Source organism: Ochotona curzoniae, unplaced genomic scaffold, assembly GCF_017591425.1.
Source record: "Ochotona curzoniae isolate NIBS_2020 unplaced genomic scaffold, NIBS_Ocur_1.0 contig_2699, whole genome shotgun sequence".
In the NCBI taxonomy this organism is placed as follows: domain Eukaryota; kingdom Metazoa; phylum Chordata; class Mammalia; order Lagomorpha; family Ochotonidae; genus Ochotona; species Ochotona curzoniae.
The window spans coordinates 451,189-474,010 of record NW_024465561.1 but is presented as its reverse complement, the minus strand read 5'-3'; the positions used below and the strand labels follow the sequence as shown (position 1 = coordinate 474,010).

General features: G+C 60.1%; 1 protein-coding gene across 1 annotated transcript; it reads right to left on the bottom strand.

Moving 5' to 3' along the window:
• Nucleotides 1-6,877: 6,877 nt before the first annotated feature.
• On the bottom strand, nt 6,878-17,744 carry EXOC3L2 (exocyst complex component 3 like 2). The gene is made up of 11 exons (XM_040976583.1): nt 17,237-17,744; nt 14,780-15,413; nt 12,996-13,107; nt 12,285-12,386; nt 12,064-12,164; nt 11,799-11,909; nt 11,208-11,343; nt 8,991-9,113; nt 8,738-8,893; nt 8,348-8,469; nt 6,878-7,207 (listed from the first exon to the last, which is right to left on the bottom strand). The coding sequence occupies exons 1-11, from the start codon at nt 17,742-17,744 to the stop codon at nt 6,940-6,942; spliced, it is 2,373 nt and encodes a 790-aa protein (XP_040832517.1). The 3' UTR covers nt 6,878-6,939.
• Nucleotides 17,745-22,822: the final 5,078 nt, after the last annotated feature.

The following is a 22,822-nucleotide window of genomic DNA, read 5'->3' as shown; positions in this document are numbered from 1 at the left end:
TGATTGGTCAGTTTAACTGTTAACTTTTAAAAAGAGCAGCAAGTTGGCAGGCTCCTATTAGTGGGTTTGAAGCAAGCAACTTTCAAAAAGTACAAACCGATGGGCTATAGGGCAGTGGGTCTTATCTAACACCAGGGGCCTCTTTCCTGAGGAGTGGTCTGCCTACGTGACCTGTCGGCTGTCCTGTCGGGTGTCACGTAGCCTGTCAGGCCTGGAGTTCACACAGCCCCCAGCCAAGCAAGTAAGGCAGAAATCACAAAAGCAGAAACCACTGAGGTTGTCCGTGTGCCTACGCTGACTGGGGCTGTGCCAGACCCTGTACTGGCATGCACGCACAAGAGTCAGGTCTGGGATCCCCTCACATGAAGTTTCTTTGGGAATCCCCCTAACTGAACCGCTGGACTCAGAACCCCAACATGGAGAGAATTATGGGATCCTTGGTCTGACCAGGCGCACATGGAGGACAGGACAGTGCATCGGAGCATGCACAGAACACCTGGTACCACAACAGAAGACGGAGGATAAAACAAACGGATCAACTACCCCAGCCACGTGTTGGCAGTGGAATTCTGGGCAAACAGACTCTAAGGTGGGCTATGTCAGCCAGTGGACTCTGGAGAGATTTCATGATGTTTGAGGTGGCAAGACTGAAAGTAATTCAGAATCGTTGAACTATCAAAACCTCTTCAGCGGGACCCTTGGAGCATGCCCCACATTGGGGACCCCGGGGTGTGTCAGGTAGTTGTCCTCCATCCCAGGGTCCGGAGGCGGTGGGGAGGCTGGGTGTGGCTTCTCCCCTTGTCTCCCCCTTTCTTCCAGATACAGGAAGGAAAAAAACAAGAGAATGTGGAATAATGGTCTCACCCACCTTCCTGAAGCCCTTGACCCTTTGCACCTTAACCAACTATGTAAAAACCATCAAAATAAAAATAATAAAAAAGTATTAAATTGCCCTAAAAGAAGACAAGAAAAAAAAAAAGGAGAGACAAACAAAAAATAAAATCCAGTTATTTCCTCCATTACAGATAAAGGTAAGTGAATTAATTCAAGATGAAGAGGCAGGAATTGGCTGGCTGAGGACGGGCAGGAGCTCGCTGGAAGCTGTTTACAAGACTAAAATATTACAAAATAGTTCAGGGACCTTAACGGAAATCAATACTATGAGGCTATTTCGAAACTGCCCACAAGTATTTGCAAAGTAAATAACCGAGAGAGAGAGAGAGAGGTCAGAGTAGAAACCAAGAACAGACGGACGAGGGCTGGAAGAGGGCAGTGCCATGCTCAGCGTGGTCAGCGTGGTCGGATCACAGCCCGTGCCGTGAAGGCACTGCTGGGCCGGGCAACTCCGGACGGCTGAGTGGACGTTCCGGAAGGCAGTGGGGACCAGGACAAGCCCCGAGGCACTGCCGGCAGCGAGGGGAGCACAGCCGCGGGGGACACCACCCTTAGCTGACTGTCAGAGGACCAGCTCACTTTCTATATTTCTCTCTTTTTTGTTTGCTCTCACATATACAGGTAAATAACTTTTTGAAAGATGTATTTGGCACCCGGGCACAGTGGCCTAGTGACTATGGCTTTGCACATATCAAAATCCCATACAGATGCCCGTTTGTATCCCAGCTGCCCCACTTCCCGTCCAGCTCCCTGCCTGTGGCCTGGGAAAGCAGTCGAGGACGGCCCAAAGCCTTGGGACCCTGCACCCGCGTGGGAGACCCAGAGAAGGTTCCTGGCTTTGGCTTGGCCCAAGCTGGAATGAACCAGCAGATAAAATATTTTTTTTTTGTTTCCTTCTTTCTATAAACCTGCTCTTCCAATAAAAATAATTGTTTTAAATCTGCCTTTATTAGAAGAGCAGATTTATAGAGACCGAGACAGAAAGACCTTCTATCTGCTGGTTCACTCCCCAAGAGGCCACAATGACCAGAGCCGAGCCGAAGCCAGGAGCCTGGAGCCTCTTCCGGGTCTCCCACGTGGGTGCAGGGTCCCAAGGCTTTGGGCCGTCCTTGACTGCTTTCCCAGGCCACAGGCAGGGAGCTGGACGGGAAGCGGGGCAGCCAAGATTAGAACTGGTGTCCTTATGGGATCCTGTCGTGTTCAAGGTGAGAACTTGAACCACTAGGCCATCGCACCAGGTCCAAATAATTTTTTAAAAGGCTGAAACTACACCTTCTGCAAAGGACAGGTCCTTTAAACTTTGTAAGTGATAGAACCACACAGTGGAATATTACTTAGCTGGGAAACATTCATCTACACTGTAGGCTTGTCAAAATCTCTCCCCTGTTTATGCTGAATAATGCCCCGTGTGATGGTACAACTCGCTCTGTGACAGGCAAGGCCTTGCTCTGGCTAGGAACAGGCGTATACAGGCTATGGGTCTATGCTTAACTTCTTTTCCTTTAAAAACAAAATTGTAAGGCAGACCAAGAGCTCCAACACCAGCCACAGCCCAACCCGGGCCAGGCTGAAGCCAGAAGCCAGGAATTGCATCCGGGTCTCCCATGAGGGTGTTGGGGACCCAGGTCTTTGAGGCAGCACTTGCTATACTGGCAGGCAGCTGGTTCAGGAAGCCAGGCGCTGTGATGACTCACGGTGTGCCCGGGGACTCTGCTTAGCGCCCCGATAGCCATGGCCGCGTCCTCCCCCCATCGGTGCTGCCAGCGGCTGGTTGTGTGGCTCAGTGGCTCGCTCTGTGGGACCCCCAGGGGCAGCAGGCCCGCGCCGTTACAATGACTTGGTGTTGCACGTCCTTGTCCACACTTGCTATTGTCAGTCCTTCTGTTCTTGGCAAGCTGATGGGTTTCATGCTTGTTTCCGTTCTAATTTCCCTAATGCTTACAAGCACCCAGCATTTTCTCGAGCTTATCAGCCGTTCACATACGCTGTTTTGTAACGTGTCCAAAGCTCTTGCCTACTTCTGAGCTGCTTTTTCTTTTTCATATTAATTATTTACTTCTCTAGATATTCCAGAGACAGGTCTCTTTTTTTCTTCAGTGTTTTTGACCTGATTTGTAATTTTTCTAGTGGTGCCTTTTTGGAAAAGCTGTTCCTACTTACTTGAAAGGTAAAGTTATAGAAACAAACAAGAGATAATCAGAGCTTCCATTCACTGATTCGCTCCCAAATGACTGTGTCGGGGCCCGGTGCAATGGTGTAGTGGCCAAAGCCCTCACCTTGCACACACCAGGATGCCATACAGGCGCCAGGTCTAATCCCGGCAGCTCCACTTCCCGTCCAGCTCCCTGTTTGTGGCCTGGGAGAGCAGTGGAAGCCGACCCAAAGCCTCGGGACCCTGCACCCATGTGGGAGGCCTGGAAGAGACTCCTGGTTCCTGGCTTTGGATCAGCTCAGCTGTGACTGTTTTAGCCACTTGGGGAGTGAATCAGCGGACAGGCAATCTTCCTCTCTGTCTCTCCTCCTCTCTGTATATCCAACTCTCCAATAAAAATAAATAAATCTGTAAAAAAACAAATGGCTGCCTGGCTGGAGCTGGGCCGTGTCAAGGCAGGAGCCAGCGGCCTCACCTGGAGGCAGGAACCTAAGGAACCTTCTGCCGCACTCCCAGGGACTTTGCAAGGGGCCTGGAGCACAAGTGGAGCAGCCAGGACCATCAGCCTCTGGGCAGCAGGGCCGGTCCCCAGACGAGAGCCTCTTACACCCCAAGAAGCCGTAGCCTCTTCAAAGGATGCAGAGTTTTCTCCAGCATTTTCTCCCAGATGTTGCAGGGCTTTTGCTTTTACATTCAGATCATAATCCATTTTGAGCTGATTTTTGTGTTGTGTAAGGTGGAGATTCAACTTACTTTTTTGGGGGGATATGTTTTATTATTTGAAAAAACAGACTTACACAGAGAGAGACAGAGGCGTTGTCCATTCACTGGTTTGCTCCTTACATGGCCACAGTGGCCAGAGCTGGAGCTTCTTCTGGGTGTCTGTCATGGGTGCAGGGAGCTGGAAGGGAAGTGAAGCAGCCGGGACTCAAACTGGCTTCCCACAAGATGACCGCTCAGCAGAGGGTAGCTTTGCCCACTATTCCGCAGGGTGAGTCCCTCAAATTAAATTTTTTAAAATATTTATTTTACTTTTATTGAAAAGTCAGATAGAGAGAGAGGAAGAGACAGAAAGGAAAATCTTCGGTCCGATGATTCACTCCCTAAGTGGCCACAACAGCTGGAGCTGAGCCGATCTGAAGCCAGGAGCCCAGAGCCTCTTCCGGGTCTCCCACACGGGTGCAGGGTCCCAAGGTTTGGGCCGTCCTTGACTACTTTCCCAGGTCACAAGCAGGGAGCTGGATGGAAAGCGGGACCATCAGGATACAAATCAGCAGCCGTATGGGAGTCTGGCACGTGCAAGGCAAGAACTTTGACCACCAGGCTACTCTGCTGGGCCACCTCAAATTAACTTTTAACTATGGCACACCAGGTTAAGCTGCCCTCTGTAGTGCCAGCATCCCATGTGGGCAACAGTTCAAATCCCAGCTGCTCTAATTCTGATCCAACTCCTTGCTAAACTCTGACTTTAGCCTGGCCTAGCGATCGCAGCCATCTGTGGAGTGAACCAATGGTCATAAGAATCTCTCTCTCCCTCTTCCTCTCTCTCTCTCTGTGTATCTTCCCCATGACTCTGCCTTTCAAATGAAACAAAATTAATCTTAATAAACAAATATTTAAGCATTTATTTGAGAGGTAGACAGAGAGCTCCCATCCACTGGTTCACTGTGGACGCAGCCATCTTCTGGAACAGGGGAGCTGGAAAAGCCGGCAAAGAATCGAGTCAGACCCGCCACAAACCTCACAGCAGCTCCAGAAACTGCCTCACTTGCATGTGCGGGTTAGAACTACAGAACCCGGAAGAAGACAGCAGGTAAAACCTGTACGGCCTTGGATTTGCAGTGTGTTTTTTTTTTTTTTTTTTTGAGCACAAGACCAAGAACAGCAACTACAAACCAAAAAAGAAAAAGGCAAGGCATTGTCCCAGGAAGGGAGGTGGCAACCGGGGCGTGGGGGAGGCCCTGGCCCCACAGGGTAGCCCGCCCCACAGTGTAGCCCGCCCCACAGGCAGTACAAACCCTACAGCTCTCCCCAAACCCCAGCAATGGGCACAAAGGCTTAGACAGGGCTGCTCAGGAACTTCCCTGTGAGGCCACCCCAGCTTTGGGACCCCATGCCACCTGAGCCCACCCCCATGCCCAGGGGTTACAGCCTGCCTGACGCCCCTGCCTCCACCCAAACCACCCCTGGTTCCTCTCTTTTTCTATATTTTCTGCTAAAAATGATCTTTTTGATCATGACTCAATCTTCACTTTTTAAATGTAATATGTATTTATTTAGAAAGAGTCAGAGAGAGAGAGAGATGGAAAGACATAAAAGAGATCTTCCATCTGTTGGCTGACTCCCCAAATGGACACAACGGCCAGAACTGAGCCAGGTGGAAGCCAGGAGCTTCATCCGGGTCTCCCACATGGATGCTGGGTCCCAAAGCTTTGAGCCGTCCTCTGCCGCTCTCCCAAGCCACGAGCAGGAAGCTGCATGGGAAGTGGAGCAGCCGGGACTTGAACCAGCATCCTTAGGCGGCGTCCATGTTGCTGGGCAGCAGTTTATCTATTAGGCCACTCACCCTCACTTTGAACAAAGCCTGGTTATCCCGGGCCCCGGCCACAGGGGATCCAGAGGGCCCACCCCTCGGCTCCCTCCCACCTTCTCCTCTCACCCTGGCTCATGGCCAGCCCACCAGCACCCCCGATCCTGCCTCTTATCCTGCTGTATCCAAGTGTGCTCGTGCTGAGGCCTGGGTGACACTTAGCAGGTAAAATGTGTCCCACAGTACCAGGACTATGACCTGGCCCAGATGGGAAGTGAGGCGCTGGGGCCCAAGCTTCAGCAGGATGCACGGTGTCCCTGGGGTCTGCAGCAGACACCCCCATGGGCACAACACACGGGTGGGTGGGTGGGTCAGTGGGTGCCAGGGCCCAGGAGTGAGCATGACTCTGAAGTGAGGACATTTTGTGAAGGATGCTCTTGGAGACAGAGCCGCCTGCTCCACCAACTGTCCCCAGGGCGGGTCCCAGGGTCACACAGCTCCAGGAAGAGCCCTGAGTTGAGCTGTACGTGAGGGCTCAACCCCAGCCCCACCTGACCCCTGGCTGCCTCGTCCTTTCTGATTTCTCAGGAAAAAAAAAAAAAAAACAACAACAACAACAACAGCAACACATCTATATACCACCGCCACCACCCCGCAGCCAGGAAGCATCGATCATGCGCTGTCCAGGGCCAGCCGGAGGGGCAGGGGTCAGCAGGGCGGCGACCTCCAGGCCTCCGTGCCGAGCAGGATCCGGCAGGGCTGGGGGTGACAGGCTGGACATTTTCCCACCCTGAGATTTTCCTGCGTCAACCCAGGAGGGCGCCCTGGACGCCGCCCTACCCCCAACCTCCTTCCTCTCTAGCCAGCCGCTTCCCAGCCCTCAGGATGCCTGCCCAGGGTCCGAGGCGGGAGCCACAGGGCCAGCCTGGGCAGCGGTGTGGGCGGGACAGGGCCGGCTGGAGCCTGCCCGCAGCCACTACCCGGGCCCCGGGCAGCGGTGTCCTCCCTCCCGGACACTTGGACCCCAGCCCACCCTGCAAGGAGCCCTTGGCCCTGGGCCCTGCCCCAGGCCCTTCCTCCCCGCAACACTCAGGACTCAGCCCTTCCTTGTGTTAAATAGAAACCTCTTTATTCTAAGTATCGAACATTCCTTAATACACTGGATGGGGGCCAGACCTTGAGGTGAGGGGAAAGGGGGGAGGGTGGGCTGGGATATTTCTGTAGAAGCTTCCAGAAGGCCACCCCCCCCACACACACTCTGCCTCCACCTCCTCCCACACAGGGCTGTGGCGGGAGGAGGTGCTGGGAAGGCGGCCTTGGGCAGCAGGGCTGTGTCCCTGCTTGAGGGCACAGCAGGGACGCCTCAGTGCTGGGCCCGGGGCCGCCGCGGCAGGCAGGCCAAGCTGGGCCGCGACAGCCGAGTGAGGGGCAGGCGGCCCAGAAGGAAGGGGAGACCAAGGCAGAAGGACGGACGGGGCACTGGGATGTCGGCAAAGAAGGCACGGTCCCGCGGCGGGGCCAGGGCAGCCCCTTCGGAGAGCTCCAGGTCCCGGGCCACGGCCAGGATCTCCTGGCGGGCGGCAGTGCTGCGCAGGCCGCGGATGTCCAGCAGGGCTGCCACATGCTTTCGCCTGCAGAAGAAGGCGGCTCAGGCCCCGGAACACCCAGCCCTCCCTGCCCACCCCAGCTGCCCTTTGCAGAATTTCATCGCCAACCACCTATAGGCCCCTTCGCTTCCAACCCCACAGCCAAGGTCCCAAATCATCCCCAGATTTGACTTCACTCCAACCCATCCCCAGAATTCTATGGGAGACCCTCTCTCCCACAACAATCAGGCTCCACCACAGCTAGGGGCTGCAGCCTGGACCCCAGCTCACCCATCCTGGACCCTACCCTACCCCCTATAGCTCCAGGCGCCCCGGCACCCACCCTAACTGCACCTCAGCTCAAGAATTCTCCATGCAGACACAGCTCTGGAACCTTCTCCCCACCTTAGCTCACCTCAGCTGTGTCCAGTAGGTAATCCCCACTGCCCCCTCCAAACCCTTGTCCACCAACACCTGCCAGAGGACCCAGCCCCAAATTTCTGCTGCCCCAATCTTGGCTCCATTTCAAGATCTGATCGCAAGGGGTCCCCCGCCTGGCCGATGCCAGTCCAAGCAGGCTCCCTTGAGTTGGCAACCTCAATCAGCTGAAGCCTGGCACCCACCTCTTTGCATGCCCCCCCCCCCCCGGCCCAGTGGCTCCATCTGCCATGCGGTGCCTGGTTCCCTGGCAGCAGCCCGGGCTCAGCTCTGCCACCTGCTGGCTGTGGCACTTGGGACCAGCTCCTGCCAGCCTCCCTCGAGCTCGTCCACCTTCCTAACCTCAGATAGCCTCAGCTTCAATGCCTAACATCCCCGGGGGAGGGGGGGGGGACGACGGATGAGGAAACTGAGAGTCCGGCCATGCCAGCGTGCCCATGCATGTCCCTGGGTCCCCACGGCTCCCTGCCGGGCCGGCCCTTCCTGCCGCCGGCCAGCCCAGCGTCCCCCCTGCCCCAGGCTTCCTGTGACAGCCTGTTTGTTTGCGAGCCCTGGTGGCAGTGGCGGCGGCGACCGCGGCGGTAGAAGGAGGGAAATCGTATTAATAATGCCTGGTTCCCGCAGGAAACGGCCGTCAGACACGCTCGCCGCCGCCCGCCCTGGCCCGCAGAGCAGGAAACGCGGGCTGGCCGCCAGCGCCCACAGCCCGAGCCAGGCGAGCCAGGCGGCAGGCGGGCAGGGCCTCACCTGATGTCGGGGTAGTCGCGCACCAGCACCCCCACCTCCACCTGGATGCTGGGTGTATCTTCCAGCTGCAGGACCTCGGCCAAGTGGGGCACCACGGCGTCCAGCCACAAGGCTTGGGACTCCTGCGGGGAGAACCCAGTTTCACACCCTCGCCCCCAGGGTGTCCCCGCATCCTAGCCTTGGCCTACTCTCGTTGCTCCTGACCTCAACTTTTCCATCTGTAAAAGGGGCCAGAGTGCAAACTAACCCGAGGCGGGAATCTGAAGGAAGGGTCGGAGGGGGTCCCTGGACCTCATTTCCCAGGGGAGGAAGCGCCCAATGAACCACGTGTGGCCCTGCAGGGGTCCTTATGCCAACCGACTGCCCACCCCCCGGGGGGTCAGCACTGACCAGGCGCCGGAACAGCCTCTGCAGCTGCGCCGCGTCCTCCCGGAGCCTCCCGGCCACACGGCTGCGGGTCCGCGCCGAGTGGCAGCGCAGGCGGCCACGGAGCAGGGGCCGCACGTACTCGACCAGCGCGCGCCGGTGCAGCTCGGCCACCAGGGCCTGGGGGCCGCAGAGAAGGGGTGAGGTTAGAGCCTGCCCGACGTGGGTTGCCAGGACCCCCACCTCCCGCGCGGTCCCCGTACCCCGCCGCGCGCACCTGGTAGGGCTCGTCTTGCATGCGGCGCAGCGCCAAGGCTTGCGCGCCCAGCGTGCTCACCACGCCGTCCAGGGCTTCAGAGCTGCTCAGCCACTTCCTGCGCATGAGCTTGCTGAAGTGCGGCTGTGGGGGACGAGGAAGAAGGGGGCGTCAGGGCTCTGCTTCCCCCACACCCTGTTCCCTTCTGACTCACTGGTGCGGGAGACCACTGGGTTGGGGGTCAGCCACTGCCTGCCCTCGCGGGCCTCTCAGTCCAGAGCCAGCGACAGAGTGGTCCCTGCACAGTGCCCACCCAGGGCTGGCCTGCCGGAACAGGCAGTGAGGAAGCAGTGAGGCTCGCTGGGGAGCCGTGACGGGCTCTAAGCAGGGCAAGGCCGAAAGGAGGGACTTGAGGGGAGGGGGAGGGGGATGCAGCTGAACGCACAGGTGCGGTGGGCGACCGCCTGGGGGAGGAGAGGGAAGGCCAGGGAGCCTGTCCCAGAGATGGCCAGGAGCCGGGAGTGGACACAGGCAGGATGAACCCAGGTGTCTGAGCAGCGCCCCCTCTATTCCTGACAGCATCCCAGCTGCCCAAAATGCCACCATGTCCCAGGATGCCAGCCCCACACCTGATACTGTCGCGTGCACATACACACGCAAGCACACCTACGGCCTTCTCGCACCCTTGCAGTAACACGGTTTCTCGAGGGCGGGGAGAAACAGAACCTCGGATGACTGGGGCTGTGGTGGAGGGCAGTGGGGTGGGCGGAGGAGGACCGGGGACACAAGTGATGTGGCAGTTCATCAGCTTAAAAGGATGCTTCCCCGTGCCCGGTACAACAGCCTAGTGGCTATAGGTGCCAGTTCGTATCCCAGCTGTTCTGCTTCCCATCCAGCTCTCTGCTTGTGGCCTGGAAAAGCAGTTGAGAACAGCCCAAAGCCTTGGACCCTGCACCCACATGGGAGACCCAGAAGAAGCTCCTGGTTTCTGGCTTTGGATTGGCTCAGCTCCGGCCATTGCGGCCACTTGGGGAGTGAACGGGCAGATAGAATATCTCTCTCTTCATTCTGTAAATCTGACTTTCCAATAAAAATAAATAAACCTTTTAAAGTTTAAAAACAAAAAAAAAGGTTGATGTTGGGGGAGGGGGGAATCTTGGGAAGATGCCTTGGGGAGCTTAGCTCGACATTGGGCCTAGGGTTGAGTCCCAGCCCTGACCGCTCACTGGAGCTCCCAGCTGACACCCCCGCTGGGCGGCTGCAGCAGTGGCTCCAAGGACAGACAGTCCACCCTGCCCCAGCCCAGCCTTGGCGGCTGTGGGCATTTGGGGAGTGAACTAGAGGACGGCAAATCTCCCTCTGTTTCTCTGCCTCTCCAACAAACAAAAACAAATTTTTAAAAATGGATTTTGTTTAAATAAAAGAATTCCACAGCAGGGGAGGGGAGGAGCTGGAGCACAATTGACCAGAACTGACACTTGCCAGCTCGGCGATGCGTCCGCAGGGGTCATCGCGTGTCACTCTGCCCGCTCAGGGGACCAGGCATTTGAAATTTTCCACGCTAAAAAGTTATTTCTGGAACATTCCAACACTCTTTCCCCCCCCCCCACCCCAACACCGGGCTCTGAGGGGATGACATTCCAGAGTCAGGAAGCAGATTTTTTAAAAAAAGAAGAAGAAAAAAGCAAAGGCCACAGCAGGACAGGTGACCCAGGAATTTGACCCTCACATGCGGCCATCCGGGAAGGGGCACTTGGGTCAAGACTTGCCAGAGGTGAGAGAGGGGCCGCACGTTCAAAGGGCCTGAGGCAGGAATATGCTGTGTTAAAGCAAGGGGCTGGTGGGGGGAATGGGAGGGAAGAGCATGGCAGAGGCGAAGCTGGAGAGAGGGGACAACGGGCAGTGGGGGGACTGCTATGCCAACAAGGACGGCCACACACACTGCCACCTCCTCCCCCCAGGACGGCACTCGCCTCCATCTTTGAGCCTGGCTCCCAAGGTGGGGGAGGGGAGCTCCAGCAGCCTGGGCAGAGATCCGGGGGTACCCTCGGTGATGGGAAGCAGCTCTTCCCAAACCCGGCTGGCTGGCCATATCCTCCCATCTCTTCCTTCCTCCACATTCCCCACCCCCTCCCCCGCCTGTCACCCCCACTACCGCCTGCTTCCCGAACACTGACTCATGGGCTGAGGGGAACTGTGGGATGGGGGTGCCATCTCAGGGGACCCCATCTCCCTCACCTGCAGCTCCTGGAACAGCAGGTCAGCCAGGACCCGGTGGCACAGCCGGGTCACGCGGTCCAAGGCACTGACCGAGGCTTCCCGGGCTGGCTCACTCTCAGGGGGGCCCACCCTGGCCAGGCGCTCCGCCAGAGCCCTGGAGGAGGACAGCATAGCCGAAGGTCAGGGGAACCCAGATTCTCCACACAGGGTTGGACTGACAACCTTTAAGGGACCCTTATTGTGGGGGTGCAGGGGTGGCAGGTCAGATGGGGAGTTGCTGGGAGGTTGGGGTGTCAGAGATCAAGAGGAAGTGGACACATCTGGGGGAGTCCAAGATCTCTGAGGGTGAGTAAGGAGGACCCTGTGCCCCAAGGTTGATTTCCAAAAGGGACAGGTGGGACATCCTCCCTTCTCACGCTGGTCCCCCCTACCCCGCCCTTCCCTCCCGCTCCAGGGATTCCTGGCCAAGTCCTGACAGCTGCCCTTGCAGAGGCCCCTCACTGGAAGAAGGCACCATGCAGGGCTGTGCCCTGCCACAGCCAGCCCTGCACCCCGAGGACCTGGGTACCTCAGGGCAGCTGTCCCCCAACTCCCACCCCACCCCCACACCTTAGAGGCGGCCCACAGTTGACAAGCGCAATGGTCCTGCTGATGTAGGTGTCGGCCGGCAGCTCCCGCACTCCGGGGTTCTCGTGGAATCGCTCCACCCTTTGCTGGAAGCTGGAGCCGAGGGGGGGGGGGCAGTTGGTCGCAGTGGGCGTCAGGGACAGGGTCAGGCCACCGGCTGGGCACCTGGCCTGCCAGGGTCTTCCCTCTCCACCGCCTGCCTCTCCTCCCCGCCCCAGCGAGGGCCCACTATCCCACCCCTACTTACCTCTGCAGGAACTCAGCCAACCCCCCCAAGCAGCAGTGGGCCATCCGCTCTCCAAACTCCTGGCTGATGCGGGGTGCCCGCTCCGTGTGCTCCTCCAGCAGCTGTGTGGAGCAGGGGATGGGGGCAGGGATGAGAGGAGGCAGGCAGGGGGTCCCTCTCCAGCCCCCACAGAGGCACGCATCGGCCAGCCTGCAGCGTCCAGGCCCCAACCTCCTGCCTACCTCGCACACGTCCTGGGCCAGGCTGCAGGGTGGGTCCTCCGGGCTGGCCCAGTGCTCCTCATCTTCCTGAAGCGCCCGAAGGAGGGCACCCCGCGTCTGCGCCTGCAGGGAGACAGGCGGTGGTGGGCGGCTGCCCGAGGAGGACTGTTCCTGTACTCATTCCTTCCAACCCCCAACACACCCTGGTGCCCTCAGAGTTCTGCTTGACTCCCAAGAGTTCGGAACTCCTGGTCTTGGGGTGATGGTAAGTGACTGGGGGGAGAGGCCGCCTAGGACAGCTGCTCCAGCCCCTCCTGCTGCTGTGTGGGAGTGCAGAGCATGCCCTATGGCTCTGAGCTGCCTCCAGCACCCAGGTGCCTGCAGGCTGTGTGTGTTCTATGGGTCATGGTCGTGAGAAGTCTGGATGCCAGGGCTTGTGCCCCCCGCCCGCCAGCGGCAGGCGCCTGCGCAGTGCTTGTTTTTAGCCATGCCTGTTCCTCTGGGGCCTTGGAGCCCACTCAGGCTGAGGCCTTGCCTGTCTGTCTTGTGAAAGTCAGTGGAGGATGTGAGGCACTGAGGATTGGGGTGCGGTGCTGACCCCACACAAGATCAGAGCGGGCTTCTGGTCAAAACACAGCCATTCCCAAAGGGAAAAGCAGATGGACAGGGAGGAGGGGCGCCCCTCTACAAAACCTCCCACCCGCAGATCAGCAGCACCCCAGGGTCCGGTACCTTCACGTCTGTGACACATTCATCCTCCAAGGTCCTCAGGGTGCTGGCAGACAGAAGGGGTCCCAGTTCCCCGTTCTCCAAGGCGACCATGTCCACCAGCCCCAACACCTCCCTGGGGACAGAGTGAGAGGCAGAGTTGCAACCCACGCCCCCAGCCCCACTGTGTCTCAGCCCCGGGCCACTCCCTTCCTCTCCTGCATCCCTCCGAGGAAGTCTCTGGAACCTGGAGTGGCTCCCCTGGCTCCAGCTCTGAGTCAGCTCCCTGATGGATGGTTCCGGGCAAGACTCATAGGAGTCAACTGCAAGGCCTTGCCTGCGATTACCCTCACCGGCGGGGAGCTCGCCAGCACCCGGGCCTCCATGGCCTTCCCGCTGCTCCCTCCTCCATCCCCTGCTGTAGGCGCTGGCCTGTCAAGGCCGCCAGCCCTCTCCATCCACCTGCACTCAGACCTGGCCTTCCCAGCATCAACAGCTCCGTGACAAACATCACCTCCCTGTAAATAAGGCCTTATCCAGATCCCTGGCCCTGGCGGACAGCGCCTGAGTGGGCAGCTCGGGGGATGACCATGGTCACACTGCTGCCAGCCCACCTCCCCGGGGCCAGCATCCCACTTCACCCCTCCAGCTGTGGTTTGCCTGCAAGTCCCTTCCTTTGCTGAGCACAGCCAACCCGCCACCACCATCCCCCACCCTTAAAAGAGGTGTCTTTTAAGACTCAGGGCTACGTTGTTAGGGACTACAAAATTGCAGGGCAGATGGTGCTGAAACTGTGGATGCTATAGCGATGGAATTCAAGGGCTCAGGGGCTGAGGCTGTGACATGGTGGGAGGAACCACAACTTGCAATGCTGACATCCCATGGGGCGCCAGTTTAAGTCCGGGCTGCCCCACTTCCCATCCAGCTCCCTGATTGATGCCTGGGAAAGCAGTCAAGGACGGCCCAAAGCCTTAGGACCCTGCACCCACATGGGAGACCCAGAAGAATCTCCTGGCTCTTGGTTTCAAATCTGCTCAGCTCCAGCCATTGCGGCCACTTGGAGAGTGAGCCAGTGGATGGAAAATCTTTCTGTCTCTCCTTCTCTCTGTGGGTCTGGCTTCGCAATAAAAATTTTAAAAAGAAAAAAAAGAAGCCCCCCCCCCAGTCCTGCTTGGGAGGACTGTACATGTAACACCCAAGGATCCAGAGAGGGGATGGCTCACATTCCAGCTGGGCAGCTGGTGGCAGGAGGCCTGGACAAAGCTCTGGGCTGACAGGCCAGAACTGGGCAGCTGAAAATCCTAGGTCTGCTGAGACCTTGGGTGGGGCTGAGACCCCCATCCCTCAGCCCCCACGCTTGTACTTGGCCGCAGCTTGGGCCTCTGGCTCCCACCTGCAGCTACCTGCCTAAGCAGACCCTGAGGCCACGAGTTGAGTGTGTGCCAGCCGGCTCTTTTCTTATTGCGACTCTCAAATACATCAATAAATAGGTTGGGGCGGGGAGAGGGGTGGAGTCAGCGCTGAGATTTTGGGAGCATGGCGCTACAAGGGTCAAAGATGTGGAAATTTTAGAAAGATGCTAAGATTTTTAAAAGCAGAAATGCGAGGCTGCGTTCCGGCCGTGAGTGCTGACCTGCCAGGGCTGCCCGCCTGGGGTCGCGGGGAAGCCCAGGTGACAAGCGACAGCTCTGACAGGCTAGGGTTGCGGGGAGTTCTGGGATCCAAGGGTTTTACCGGGTCCCAGGTCCCCGGCGCTATCAGGTAGCCAGGGCTGGGAGGTGTGGGAGGGAGGCTGGGGTCCCGCTCACCTGGGGTACACCTGGTTGTGCCAGTGCAGCAGCGCATAGCGGTCCGCCAGTGGCAGTCGCCGGCGGGCGGACGCTCCCAACCACTCGGCGAGCGCGCCGTGGTAGCCGCGCAGGTAGACGCCGAAGGCGCCCAGGCCAGCGGGGTAGGCGGGCGCCAGACGACCCCGCACCACGGCCATATCTTCCAGCAGCCGTGCCCGCAGAGCCTCCAGCTGAGCGGCCAGACCCCCGGGAGCCCCGGGCGCTGCCGCCTCCAGGCGCTCCCGCGCCGCGCGCGCCACGGCCTCGGCCCAACGGGCACGCAGCTTGCGGGCAGCCCCGGGTCCCCGGCGTCCGTCGGCCGCCTCCTCCTGCACCAACACTTGACCCAGCTGTGCCACGATGCCCGCCCCGGCGCCCGCGCCGGGCCCGGGGCCAGCCAGGGTCTCGCGCACTAGCGCCCACAGCTCGCGCTGCAGGGCCTCATAGAGCAGCGCCACGTCCCGCGCGCGGCGCCCTCCTCCTGCGCCCTGGGCATTCGGTGGCCCCGGGGCGCCGCCCCCGGACGACGCCAGTTCCTCGGCCTCTAGCTCCAAGATGTGCTCGTCCGCGCGAGCCAGCTCGCGCTGCTGGATCAGGCTCAGGATCTCCAGCACTGTGGGGGCGAGGTGGGAGGTCAGCGGGGGGCCCAGCCCGGGAAGAAGGAAGCAGCCGGGCAGGTGCGGGCAGGCGGGGCGAGAGGGGGAAGCTGAGGCCGAGAGGGGTAGGGGTGGGGGCCGGCAAGGAAGACGGGGTCGCTGGCGAAATGGGGAGGGGTGTGTGAGGGAGCTGTGGAGGTGGGTGTAGGACCCAGCCCTGGCGAGGGGGTTGAGGGTCCGCGAAGGATGGGGACAGTCAAGGTCAGGAAGTTGGGTAAGGGGGGGGGAACTGAGGGGCTGGAGCAGGAGCAAGAGAGGGGGTTAGAAAGGAATGGGGCTCGGATACCCAGGGGCAAGGTGGGGACTTGGCCGTGGGAGGGAGCGGGCAGCTGTGGGGTGCTGGGCTGCCCCGTGGGGTCAAGGCTACCCCAGGAATGGGGAGACACGAGTGAAGCAAGGCCCAGAGGGAGGGGGTGTCGGGTGGCCCAGGGTTACCCTCACACCTCCACCCCCCCTCCACTTCCTCCCTGGCAGAGAAACTGTTTCCTGGCCGGCGCTATTTCTGCCCATCCGTTTCCAGAAGGCGGGGCTCCAGTCACCCCCTGCTCTCCAACCCCCACCCCTCGCGGTGCCTCCCAGTCCCCAGGGAGCTGGGGCTGAAATAGCCTCTGGCCAGGATGTGGAGGGCATTGGAGGATGGGCGGGGGTGGGGGGCGCTGACGGAGTCCCCCGTGTTAGGGGTGCTGGATGGTGGGAGGCACACAGGGGACCTGGAGCTGAGTTCAGGTGATAACTGTTCTGGCACCGGGTGAGGAAGGAGGCCCTGGGACTGAGCAGACACAGCCAAGATGCCCGCGTGAGAGTCTGGGGTTCGGATAAAGTTGGGGTGGGGTGTGCAGAGGAGGCAGAGATGGAATTAAGCACAACTGGAGGTGTGGAGAGGAGGCCGCTGGGGACAGAGCTGAGAATGGACATTGTAGATGAGCGTTCGGACAGGGACCTGGGATGGCGGTGGTGGCGGTGGAGTTAAGGATACAGAGGAGGTGGGGCTTGGGGTTGGAGGTGGCAGTGGGGATTGGAGAGGGTGAGTCTGCCTGGGCCTGTGGTGGGTGCTGAGGTGGGGTCCCAGAGAGGAAGGGGAGGGGGGCAGAGTGTGGCAGATGGTGCTGGAGGGAAGGAGAGAGGGCGAAGCTGTGTGTGGAGCCCGAGGGTACAAGGAAATGTGGGGATATGGGTGTGGAAGTGGGATGCTCTTAGGGGGCCGCGGGAAGCCCTCAGCCCCTGAGACTCAAGCCGGCACCATGATGGAGGCCATCAGTGGGGTCAGAGGGCAGGCCCAGGGCCTTCCATATCCTTCCCAAAATGGACAGTTGTATCCTCATGCCGAAAGAAAGTTGTAGAGACAGATGCCTCTTGGTGTGAAGGGGAATCGTGGAAGCCCAAGACTCCTGCAGCTGGCACAAGTGTGGGAGAGGAAATGGGGGTCCCCAGCAGGTTTTAGGGGGCCATGGGCATGAGTCCGTGCTTCAGAGCTGGGAGACTATCTGGGAATAGCAACTCAGGCAAGACTCACACATACGATGATAGATTTGGGGGTGACGGCGGTGAAGGATGGGCACAGGAGAGTTCAAAGGTCAAGTCTGGTAGGGTTGGAGACTGGGAAGGGATTTGGGAAGAGACAGGACCAAAGCTAGGGCCCACTAGGGAAGGGTGAAGATTGGCAGGTGGAAAGGAGGGGGGATGGGGCGGAGTGAGTGGGAGGAGCTGCAGGTGCAGGTGGGTGTGGCCAGGTGCGGGAGGAAAGATGCAAGTAGACGGGCAGGAGTGAGGCACCACTCACCTGACAGCGGCTCCTTCATCTTGGGGGGCTCGGGGACCTTGGGCGGGGGCTCCGGAGCCGCCTCGCCCGCAGGCACCACCCTCTCGGCCAAGGACGCGCGCCGGGGCTTGGGTCCCCGGCCCAAGCGCAGAAAGGCCAGCCTGCGGGCCGCCTCCTCCTCACCGGCCTGACCGCGGCTGCCCTGAAGCCGCGCCAGGAGCCCAAAGTCGGCAGAGCTCCTGCGCAGCCCCGGTGCCAGCACCCGGCCCAGAAAGGAGCGGGGTTGCCCATCCCCGGGGCTGCCCACCCGGCGGCCCGGGGTCCAGCCCAGCCGGAAGGGGGCCAGGCCTGCCAGCTTCTCCAGGGTGGCACGGCGGCGACAGGACGTCCCATTAGGCAGGCTCCCTGGCTCCCCTGCGGCGTCTTCCAGCCCCGGCTCATCGAAGGGGTTCCGAGAAGAGCGGAGGGGCAGCGTCCCTGCCCGGGACGCCTTGGGGTCTGGCACCCCTGGGCTCTTCAGGATGGGCATCTCGGCAGCAACAGTGGGCACCTGGGGGAAGCAGTGACCATGGGCACTGAGCACCCTAGGCTGGACTCTCATTTCCTGCTGTGCCCACGCAGTCCCACCAGGGAAGTCCACTTTTGGCCAATGAGGTGATTTGGGGTCAGAAGGGGGAGGCACCTGCAGCAGGGACCCTGGAATAGAGCCTGGATAAGCACCCACGCCTGACTGATGATGGCAGTGCCCAGAAGCTTCCAGAAGCTTCCACGCTCAGCCTCCTCCCTGGCCCCCCGCTGCCTGACAGCCAGGAGCAACATGCACCTGTGGCATGGGTGGTCTTGGTACCCTCCTGCCCCACAGCGGCAGGGGCAAGGGAGTCAGTCCGGAGGGGTCAAGCCTAATTCCCTAGGTGGCGCAACCCCTACCACCTCCCTGTCCAGCTCTGTCTTGTCCGTCATTAAGTCAGCTGATTCGCCAGGAGTGACTGCCCAGGGTAGGGGGGCGGACTCCCGGGGAGGGGCAGCAGCCTGGTGCATGTGTTAAATGCCACAAGAATTCAGGCTGTAGGGAGGCTTGTAGGTATAGACTGGACATTGGTGACAGTGAAGCATCCCACCAGGGGCCCCACCCTGTACAGGCACAGGGGACACTGTGGTGGCCATGGCCAGAGCCTGTGCCCTCCCAGGGCTCCTGGACTCCCTAATGAGCCTTCCTCTAAGCCCCCCTCTCTTCCCATGGCCCAGCGCCCTCCCTGGTCTCCAGCCTCCCGTCCTGTCACCTCTGTCCACCTCTGGGGACACAGACAGCACAGGCCTGCCGCTGCCCATCTGCCAAGTCTTCTGTGGCTCCGCCAAGGCCCTGGCCCCTCACAACTCCCACCCCACATCCTCCTCTTCCTCCTTCCTCTGAGCCTGAGCATCGGCTGGCCTTCCAACACAAGACTGTCTTGCCACCTCCTCCAGGATGCCCTCCCCCAGGACTCCCAGACCAAGTGCAGTGTCCTCTCCATGTGCACATCCCTGTGCAACCTGGAAGGATCAAGAGACAGGTCTGCATGCCTCCACGGAGTCAAGGGCCCCCCTCGATCAGCACTGTGTCCACGGCTCCCCAACCAGGGGCAGGCACTCAGGGCATGGGTGCTAAACAGGAAACGCAGGAAGGAAGGAGGCACGACATGCATCCCGGGGTGGCGGGGGGGCTCAACTGCCCAAGGCAGAGGGAGCAGGCCACACGGGGGGCCTGGCCCCCCACCCAGGGTGGGGGGTTGCTCCGAAAAGAACAGCTAGGGCACCAAGCAGAGTGTAGCAATCAGACGGCAGCAGTCGCGGCCCCACCACAGGCCGGTTAGACATTGCCTCAAGGAGCCCAGCCGGCCAGTGCCCTGTGACCCCATCCCCTTCTCTCAAGAAGCCCCTCTCCCCCATCACCACCGGCATCCACACAGGGGCCCAGACGGGCCTGTCTGTCATCTCTGTCTCAGGTGGGGGGAGTGGGATCCCATACCTGCTCCCTCAACAGAAGCCCCCTCACCAGACAGCCCTTGGCCGCGGACAGTAAGCACCGCATGCTACTCCACCCCGTGACTTGTGACCAGGCAGCATCCTCTCACCTGCCTCAGGTCAGGGTCAAAGGTCAGGGGTGTGCAAGGGTGAGGGGTGAGGAGGTGGGAGGAGGCGGGGGCCCTGAGCTGGCTGGCGGGCATCACAACGCCCTGCAGTTGCTTCCCAGCCTCCTTGCTCCTGCCAGCTGCAGCCCGCTGACCTCTGATATCCCAGAGTGGTAACATCAAGGCAGCCTCTGGCCTGGAGCCCCCTGGCCGGGAGCCCCCTGGCTGGTCACACCCTCTGAATCCACAGAAGGTACCCAGGAACTTCTGTCTTTACCCCCAAAAGCTGCAACCCTGCCCCCACCCAAGTGGCTTCTAGTTGCCCTCACTCCCATCGGGTTTGCCATCCCCACCCCCCACTGGCGCCAGCATCTTGCCCAAACCGGATCCAGTACCCACACCCCCAAACCTCCACCACCTCCACATGGGTCCCAACGCCTTTCCCCTTCCTGGCCCCTATACCCCTCTGCAGACAGGGCCCCCACATCCTGCCCCCTGGCCTGCCTGCCCGTGCCCAGCCCCTGACTCACTTCCGAGGCATCCCTGGAGCCCCCCGCCCGCCTCCGGCTCCCACAGGATGTCTTTCTTCGCCACCAGGGTTTTCCTCCCCAGCCCCTCCCCCTCTCTGCACAGTCGGCCCCTTGCCCCTTCACTCCCTCTCCCCAAGCCCAGGCCATGCAGCCCCCAACCTGGTCTCCCCACCTTGCTGGAATCGGCCCAACCTAAGCCAGCGTGACCCATGTCCCCAGTCCCGACCCTGTCCCCGGGTCCTGCTCCTGCCCGCTCGCCTCCTGAGGCCTCAGTCTTGCCCTGTGGCCTCCGGGGGTAGCAGCCCCACGTTCCTGTCCCTGGGGTACCTCCCTATCCCCCCCTGCATCTTTGCTCTCGCTCCTGTGCACCCTCCACTCTGCCCGCTGGCTGGCACCTTCCGGGGTCACCTTCTTTCTGGCTCCCGGCCACCCCAGGCTGGGGCAGCCTGCCTACCCCCAGGCAGGGGCTCTGGGAGACGTGGGTCCTCACCTCCCCTAGGCACACTCACCCCGATCCTCCGTGCCCCGTGTCTGTGTCCTTGCTGCTCTCGTGTGCCCTGGCCACCGTGGCCAGCACTGCCGAGAGCTTGGATTTGGGGGGTGTTGCTTGGAGGAGGACAATTTCCTGTCAGGAAACCCCTCCCTCCGTGGGCCAGGGGCGGGAAGGGCGCATTATCTGTCTGCCCTTGCAGCGGGGCTGGGACGGACCTGGGCCTGCAGCCCAGCCCCGCCCACTCTTCACGCCTGTTGAGGTGCCAACACCATCCTGGGCACCCTGGGGAGATTCCCCGGCCCCTGCCCGTGCTGCACTCCAGCCCCCAGCGGCCAGCAGCCTTGGGGCTGGATCTGGTGTGTGGTCCTGGGAAGTCATCCCCCCGCCAGGGCTCTGTGCAAGTTGAAGGGGAAGGAGGGGTGGGATTGGACAAGAGAGTTCTCCAGCTTCAGAAGCTGGGACTGGGGGCCGCTAGGTGTGGCTCTGGGGCTGGAGCCCCCTTAAGCTCCTTCGACCTTTGCTCTCAGGCCCCTCTCTGTTCTCCCGAGAGGAACAGGTGCCTCTGCTCTTGTGCCCCAGTGTCGGTTCACCAAGCCGACCTTAAAAAAACAATGATATATTTGAAAAGCAGAGTGATGCGAGACTGACATCCTTTGCAGCAGCCTGGCCAAAGCCTGTAGCCCCACATGGGCATCCTTGCTGCCAGTGTGTCAGCAGGAAAGCGGCTGGTGAAATGAAGCGGCTCGGAAGGGGGGCAGCCAGGACCCTAATGGGCCCTCTGACACGGGTGGGGGTGGGGCACAGTGACTTAGCTCACAGCACCACTGCGCCCCTGGTGAATGGGGGGGTAGTGGGAGCAGGGTTCCCATCCTGCTTGGAGGGGCTGTCACCTACTGGCTTGGGCATAGCTAGGGTCAAGGGTCACACCTCCTCTCCCACCCCAGAGGCTGTAGGGGAAGTGGGTCAGGGGTTAAGATGCCAAGGACTGGGCCCGGCGTGGTGGCGCAGTGGTTAAGTCCTCGCCTTGCACACCCGGGATCCCATATGGGCGCCAGTTCTAATCCCCGCAGCCCCGCTTCCCATCCAGCTCCCTGCCTGTGGCCTGGGAAAACAGTCGAGGACGGCCCAAAGCTTTGGGACCCTGCACCCGCGTGGGAGACCCGGAAGAGGCTCCTGGCTTCGGGTTGGCATAGTATCGGCCGTTGCGCTCACTTGGGGAGTGAATCATCGGACGGAAGATCTTCCTCTCTGTCTCTCCTCCTCTCTGTATATCCGCCTTTCCAATAAAAATAAATAAATCTTTAAAAAAAAAAAAAAAGATGCCAAGGACTGCGGGTCTGAAGTTCCTGGACAATGGGCTGTGGAGGAGGGGCTGGGGACCACCAGGGATCTACCATGCCGCCTTCCCCAGTTTCTAACATGCTAAATGGTGCCCTCCAAACACCCTAAAATGGTAAGGGTCTGGGGGGAGCTCAGCATGGGGACCAGGTGGGGACCACCAGTACCACTAAGTCCAGGAGGGGGTTATCAGCCCTGGAGGAAATCCTTGAGCCATGGCAGGCTGGCCCCACACACCCTAGGCCCTGCAGCCACCTCGGCTGCCGGATTACATCCATGGACTTGTATAGTTAATGGTTGTTAGTAAATAAAACATACTTTCTACAAACAGAATTTTTTTTTTAAGTTTTCGATTTATTTCAAAGGCACACAGGAATCTCTGATTCCGATATTTACTTCCCAGATATCTGTGCCAGCTGAACCCCAGGTCCCCAGGTGAGTGGCAGTGACGCAGCCATTCAAGCCATCACCTGCTGACACTCCAGGGCGCAGGGCCCCTTACCCAGGCTGGTGGATGAAGAACCAAGTGTCACAAGAGGGGCGTTCTTACCAGCTGCACCCCTCGCCCTCCCCCCCAAAAGTGTTTTTAAGACTCATCTACTTTGTGGTCTTCCCCTCTGTAAGCCTCAGTCCAGCGCCCCCACAGAAGATGGGACATAATGGGGTGGTTGGGGTGGGAACAGGGTCCCCAGGATGGGTGATGGCGGCAGTGCAGGGAATGGATCTGCTGCCCTCGTGTGGTGTGTGTGACTCCTGCGGCTCTGAGAACTCGGTCCCCTGTGTCCCTCCCCACCACCGGCTGCCTGTCATGTAGTCTGTCACCCAGAGGAGACCCTGAAGTTTCTGAAACTCCATCTTAAACTCACCTCTGCCCTCCAGGCCTGAGACTCCTCACGCTGGAGAATACAAAGATGGGGCAAGTTCCCACTTGACCCCTGGGACACACCGGGTTGCTCTCAAGGACCCGAGGGGACATTAGGGACACGTGGACAACGCCAACCCTGCCAGGCATGGCCAGGCAACCCAAGGAGGCCCCCACACGGGTCCATCAGCCATGGGCTGGCAGGCCAAACTTGCTCAGCAGGTGTCTAGGGTGGGCCGGGCAGACGTGGGAGGTTTCACCATTGCATCTGCCAGT

Bases quoted from the DNA above. Each gene is read 5' to 3' on its own strand.
- EXOC3L2 (XM_040976583.1), bottom strand. From the start codon at position 17,744: ATGCCCATCCTGAAGAGCCCAGGGGTGCCAGACCCCAAGGCGTCCCGG. The intron at 15,414-17,236 runs GTGAGTGGTGCC...TCGCCCCCACAG, and splicing joins GATGAAGGAGCCGCTGTCAG to TGCTGGAGATCCTGAGCCTG. The intron at 13,108-14,779 runs GTGAGCGGGACC...CTCTGTCCCCAG, and splicing joins CACAACCAGGTGTACCCCAG to GGAGGTGTTGGGGCTGGTGG.